This window comes from Hesperophylax consimilis, chromosome 3, assembly GCF_061612785.1.
Source record: "Hesperophylax consimilis isolate HC1 chromosome 3, BYU_Hcon_1.0, whole genome shotgun sequence".
Lineage (NCBI taxonomy): Eukaryota > Metazoa > Arthropoda > Insecta > Trichoptera > Limnephilidae > Hesperophylax > Hesperophylax consimilis.
Window position 1 is genome coordinate 20,718,009 of NC_142838.1, and position 6,473 is coordinate 20,724,481.

The window sequence follows — 6,473 nt, forward strand, 5'->3', positions numbered from 1 at the left end:
CTTTTTGTGATCAAATTGTGTTTTTATGCCGTTCTCTAAGAACCGAATTTGTAGGTAGAAAAACAATTTATACAGAATTATATAACTTATGTACGGGGGCAAACCAATAATTAATCTCAATATTCAAAAGAATAATGTGTCATAAGTGTTTTATTCGACCATATTTAAATTAACGAATTTTGAGAGAATCCGCATGGCAATTGCAACTGCAAGTGCATCTCCTAATATTATCCAGCATACCTATGGATATATGCCGTGAAACAAACAGGAACTCATTGAAATTGTCAAAAAAAAAACTGTTTTAAAAATCAAAGACTCCGTTTTCAATGACCATGTATTTTGATACGGGTATTGCAAAGGAAAATAAATAAAAACACAAAGAAAAATTAAAGAAATTTATTTAACCCTGGTAATATATCCATACATATCGTTGAGGTGAGAAAAATACAAAAGAATTAAGTGTTACTTTATGTGAATGAAATACAAATAAAATAGATTTTATGTTTGAGCAAGTCATATAATTACATAACGCAAACAAGCAAATGGACATCACGACCACTCTTGTAAAATAACATAATCACCTTCTCTAGGTGTAAGGAATAAATGGTAACCAATTAAAAACAAATTTCACCCCAAGTAAAGTAAAAGTATCGCACAACGTTAAATGTTAAAATATTTACTGAAGTTTATTTTTGTAAGGCGAAAGTGATTATTTTCCCAATCATTAAAGTAGTTCACGCATTTTTGGGAAGAGTGGATGTTTACCTTAGTTTTTTCACATACTTTTTCATTTTTTATAATTACGGAATATTTTTCTTTTTTTTTTAACAATTTAAACATAAGGAGTGTAAAAACGAGTCGAAGAGTAACTTGTCAAATTACGAAGGTACGACTCATAGTCACGTGGGAAGATTACTCCTTTTTAGTGGCTTGTTGTTTAGCTTGATGGGCCTGCAACACAGCTACCGCCTCTTCCACCTTGGCCTTAAGAGACTCTCCGTGCTCCAGCATATGTAGAAGCTCCGAGTTGTCTATCTCCAACAACATGCCGGTGATCTTACCCGCGAGCTCGGGGTGCATGCGCTGAATGAGCGGGAACAGGCGCTCTCCCAGCATCTGCTTCTGTTCCTGCAAGGGCGCAGACGCAAGCATGGAAGCGGTGAGCGGCTCCTGGCCCTGGATGTGCACTGCCTGCTGGGGCGCGGGTGGGTTGCGCATGTTGGCCGTGTACTTGTAGGAAGCGGGGCGGCCAGCAGCCACAGGCATGGCGGGGCGCATTCCGGGGACGGCGCCCTGCTGCCCGGTGATGGGGCGTGCTGCCAGCGAGCCGCGCATGGCTCCTTGGGCGGGGGCGCGGGCGGCAGGACGGAAGCCGCCCATGTTGGGGTAGGCAGAGGCGGCAGCCTGGGTTCCGGGCCGCACAGGGGGCTGGGCCTGCCAGCGCGGTGAGGCCCGGATGGGGGTCATCTGAGCCGGCCCATAGAAGCGCTGCGCCGGGGGGATGGTGGGGACAAAGTATCCGCCGCCACCGCCTGCCTGATAGATCTGGCCCATCTGTTGCATACGCATGTTGGTCATACGCTGCATGTATTGGGAAGCCAGATGTGCCTTGCGCTCTTCTTTACGCTGCGCCAACGCCACATACAGAGGTTTGCTTCCCATTATCCTTCCATTCATGTCAGTCACGGCCTTGGTTGCTTCTTCGGGGGCGGAAAAACACACAAATCCAAAACCTTTGCTGCGTCCATCCTCCAGCATCACCTACAATAAATTACAACAAAATGTAGAGTTTGCAGATCCAATTCTATTTGTTAGTAGGGAAATAGTAAATTTGAATGAATTAAATATGTATATATTTATTCTAATAACCAAACATCTAGTATAAGCTTTCGTTAGATTTGCAGAAAATTTGATGAACTGCACTACACATACTGGAAGCCACATCTAAGCTTTTTAAAATTTTCTCCTTGCAATGTGGTGTAATGAAGTACCGTAGGACGGGGGTTACTTTACGCCACTTTTGAAGATAATAATACCTGGATGACTTTTATAGCGCCGTTTTTGTGCAAAAACACCCTCTAACACCATCTATTTGGCAATGAATAAAGAATACTAACATTATTTCTCTTTTGCTTATAGTGAATTGACCATAATAGAGCATTTCTTCCATAAGCTTCAATTGGTTTTTGTGAGATTTGCCAGAAGCAGCTGGTTTTGAAGAGAGTAGTCAAGTTTTGTTGTAAAAAATTGTACAATATAATTCTTTTGGTTCTGGCCATTTCCAACACATGGCAATTTGCAACCATACTACATGATCGATGTTTTATTTTCAATATTTTATTTATCGCAACCTTACCTACATGATAATCAATGTTTTTTTTTTTTTTGAGTTGTTGTGTAATGGGTAAGCAATTGACATTAACCAAATCATGCAAGATACTACACACAAAATTAAATTCGCTATAGTAAGATAACAGTCTGCAGCAGTTCAATGTGGAATGTTTTGGTGCAAGATATTGCAACATTCGGTTGATGTCGATTGCTTGCTTACCAACCCATAGGACAACAGACTAACTCCTACCTAGGAACTACTTTTTGCCACTTTAAAAATTAAAAAAATGATCATACCGAAGTACAAAAATTAATTTATGGATACAGGTTCATTTACCTTTTTTAAAAACAAATACAATTTAAAAAAAAAACCCTTTAACTCCCTTCTCTTCGTTCGAAATCCACCTCTTCCAAGTCTGAACCCGACATAGTAATAATGAAATTTGCCTATTTAAATAAAAATTTATGATAAACTTGTCAAATTCCGCTGCATGCTTATTACGCAATTTAAAAAAAAATTATAAATAAAAGTTAAGTTTGAAGGTTGGAAATGCATAAATTATTAAAATAACCCAACCTAACAACCTATTTTGTGCATGTTTACTTAAACCCTCCGACTTAAATAGTTGTCTCCATTAGATATCTACGTTCAAATAAAGTGTTTTTTTGAGTCGTTGTTGCATGCAGCGGAAATCAACAACTTTATCTGATTTATATATAAATACACCTTCCCTCTCTCTTTAATTTGAAATGATGGCCTAGAACACCTTTGGAGCTACCCGCAGAAAAATTTGAAAAAACACTAACTGAATACAAACATTCCAGTTCAAAATTAAGACTTTATGTTCACACTAATCAAACAAAAAATGTTGCACCACTTATGAAAAGGATGACTATTGTGCGTACAAATGTAATAACTGCCTGCTATAGTATGTCCACTGGACTGGTCAGTGAAACCAGTATCACATCTTCCTCTATTCATTCATCTAAGGTTCCAAAGCACTTTAGAATTGTGCTATGATATTATACTGAAATACTAACAAGATAAGAAAGAGAGATTAAGAACTGCAATTTAAATACATCTTCCTAACCTCAAAACACAAGCACATGTGATGGTTTTTTATTTTCAATTTGCGTAATTTTTTTTAAATGTTGGTATCTGTGATATCCCAATAGTGCAGTCCAGATAGATTTGTGTGGTTGCTACAGTGAATTTGTAAACACCCTTTAAACTCGTTATAAGTCAAAGAATAGATAACATAAAAAAATCCATGAGGGCATGCTAGATGATCCACATGTCTGACCAATGTTTGCTTAAATTTTATACGCAGAACTGAATTTAACCATCAACAGACAGAATGCACGCTAAATGGGCTAGAACCAAAGGGTGCCAAGGTACTAAGTCAGTGGTGACATTTATTTCCATTCAAATCTATATAGAATACATTTTTTCAGTGTTTCACCATATTCTATGTTTAACAGACTCATTAGCATAATGCCGGGATCACACGAGGACAATACAATAGTGTTCTGTCCCTGCTCCGTTAACAGCCCCGACCGGACAGGGCGGGATAATGAGACAATACAACAATTCTACAGTAGTTCAAACATGGAAAGCCGTCAAACTGGTTACACGACACGATTTTGCGAAATATATTATTTTTCTATCGGTCTTTAACACCAACATGTATTGTAGTGTTCTATTTATGCTACATTTTTTTGCCGAGATACATACAAGCGGAGCGACTGGCTATTGTCCTACTGTTTTGTCAAAATGAGTTTACACGCAATCAACGCAAGGTGGAGGGGGTGAGACACTATCCTGCGGAGATAGCTTGCCCGTCAATCTCTGAGACAGTGTCTTGGTTAACAGTTCTGTCTTCCAAACTACTATTCACACTAGGACAGTGGGTCCGGAGCCGTGACAAAACAGTATAGTATTGTCCTTGATAAGTAACATTTTAAAATGCTTCCTTTGACAAGACCAAAATGTGAAACACAACATACCTTAGCAGACGTGATCGTTCCAAAAGCCATGAATTCTTTACGGAGACGTTCATCATCAATGGTGTCATCCAGATTCTTCACATACAGGTTGACTCCCTGGAAGCGACTAAGACGCTCGATCTTCAGCTGCTCAAACTTGCGTTTCAGTTCAGTTTGACGGTCTGCTTTCTTTTGGGCACGCCCAACGTAGAGTGGTTTACCTTCCACTAACTCCTTGCCGTTGAGTTCAATCACAGCCTGCTCTGCTGCATCTGGATCTTGGAAGGCAACAAATCCAAAGCCGAGCGATGCTCCGCCTTTGCTCATTACTTTATGACTGGTGATCCGGCCGTACTTCTCAAACATTTCTCGTAAGAGCTCATCCGTTATTTCTTCGCCAAAGTTCTTCACATAAACGTTCCTGAAGAGCTTAGCCCTTTCTCCCAATTCCTTTTCGCGTTCCTTGCGTGGAATGAATTTGCCCACATATACTTTCTTGCCATTCAGCAACATTCCATTAACTTTATCGATGGACTTATTGGCAGCTTCTTCAGTTTCGAAGTGGACGAAACCGTATCCCTTGGAGGCTCCGGTCTCATCCTGAGCTACCTTACAACTAAGAATATTTCCGAAGGCTGAGAACGTATCGTACATGGCTTTATTGTCGATATTTTTGTCCAAATTCTTTATGAATACATTGCCTACACCTGATTTACGGAGCGATGGATCTCTTTGAGACCACATAATTCTAATTGGTCTTCCTTTGATCATATCAAAGTTCATGGAATCCAATGCTCGTTCCGCTGTAAATTGAAAAATAAATTGTTGAATAAACACATACTTCGTGTAAAAATGTGTACAATATGGGACATGGAAATTCGAAAAACCGGTATTATTATTGAATACATACCATCGGCTGGTTGCTGGAAATTAACGTAGGCATATCCTAATGAACGACGCGTAATTACGTCTCGGCATACACGTATGGAGAGTACGGGGCCCGCAGTCGAAAATTTTTCGAAAAGCGTGGCCTCGTTAATGTCGTAGTGCAAGTCCCCAACGTACAAGGACGCCATGGGGTAGTTGGGCGGTCCTGGATTCATCTTCGAGTTTTACTATAACTTCAGCACTTAACACATTTATCTTTGAAAGGCAAGACCACAACGTGGTTATTATCAACTTATCTTTTCAAAATGGCTATAGTATTCTGGAATGCCCACGTTGTACACGCACGCACTTATTCAAATAAAGTTACACTTGTTTCCTGTACGTTTTCACTACTTTTTCGATTTTTTTGGGGTTTTTGAGGGATTTTATTATTTTTTTTTTGTTTTTAACTAGATTATTTCACGAAAATTACGAGGATTGTGTGACCTATTTTGTAAGGCAACACACAACCTCACGTGAACGGACCTTGCTCATACGAGGAAGAGGCGGTGAAAGGAAGCCGTCGGCCGTTTATATACTAACCGGAAGATGGGCACAAAGTAACTACTATTTTATGTAAAATACATACTTATCGAGAAAAAATTAATACTATTAATCATTTCAAATTTTATTATTATTTTATAGGTTTTCAAAAAGTATAATCAAATCCTTTTTATTTAAACTGTGGTAAATTTGGTTTATTTTTGGTGCTGCCATAACAGAATTTCACGTTTGTTGGTGACATTTGAGTACTACGGGGGTTAGTTATTGAACGCTTGCGGAAATTTAATTTAATCATTATTTTCTTTTTACAGCAATGAATGGGAATGGACATTTTTTTAATGTTTTGGCAAATTATGACATATTCATATATGTCCGTCAGTTTCTGACTATCATTTCTCAATCGGAAGCAAAAGGCCAAGTGGTTCATTATGAAATTACGCATTGCCAACGCTTAATCTCGAACATAAAATCGAACACGTGTTTGTAAACAGGTGAGAATCTCTATTTGTTTTGTTCCTAATTTGCTAATTTGTAATAGCCTTAATTTAACTTCACCGCAGAAATTAATCTATTTTCTTTTTCAGACAGTATCCGTGTTCCTGCCAGGAATGTGCGCATTGAGAGGCCGTACTATCGTGATTATATCATGCATGGTAGAATTCCATCGTACTACCTTATCCATTAATGATTTAACCTGTGTATAATTTATTGTCTTGCTGAAATAA

The 6,473-nt window shown here is 38.7% G+C and overlaps 1 protein-coding gene across 1 annotated transcript; it reads right to left on the reverse strand.

Annotated features, from left to right (window-relative positions):
• Positions 1 to 381: 381 nt before the first annotated feature.
• On the reverse strand, positions 382 to 5,763 carry pAbp (poly(A) binding protein). Its single transcript, XM_089649069.1, has 3 exons — positions 5,228 to 5,763; positions 4,339 to 5,120; positions 382 to 1,761 (listed from the first exon to the last, which is right to left on the reverse strand). Exons 1-3 carry the CDS (start codon positions 5,418 to 5,420, stop codon positions 913 to 915), a joined length of 1,824 nt encoding a protein of 607 aa, XP_089505195.1. The 5' UTR covers positions 5,421 to 5,763; the 3' UTR covers positions 382 to 912.
• Positions 5,764 to 6,473: the final 710 nt, after the last annotated feature.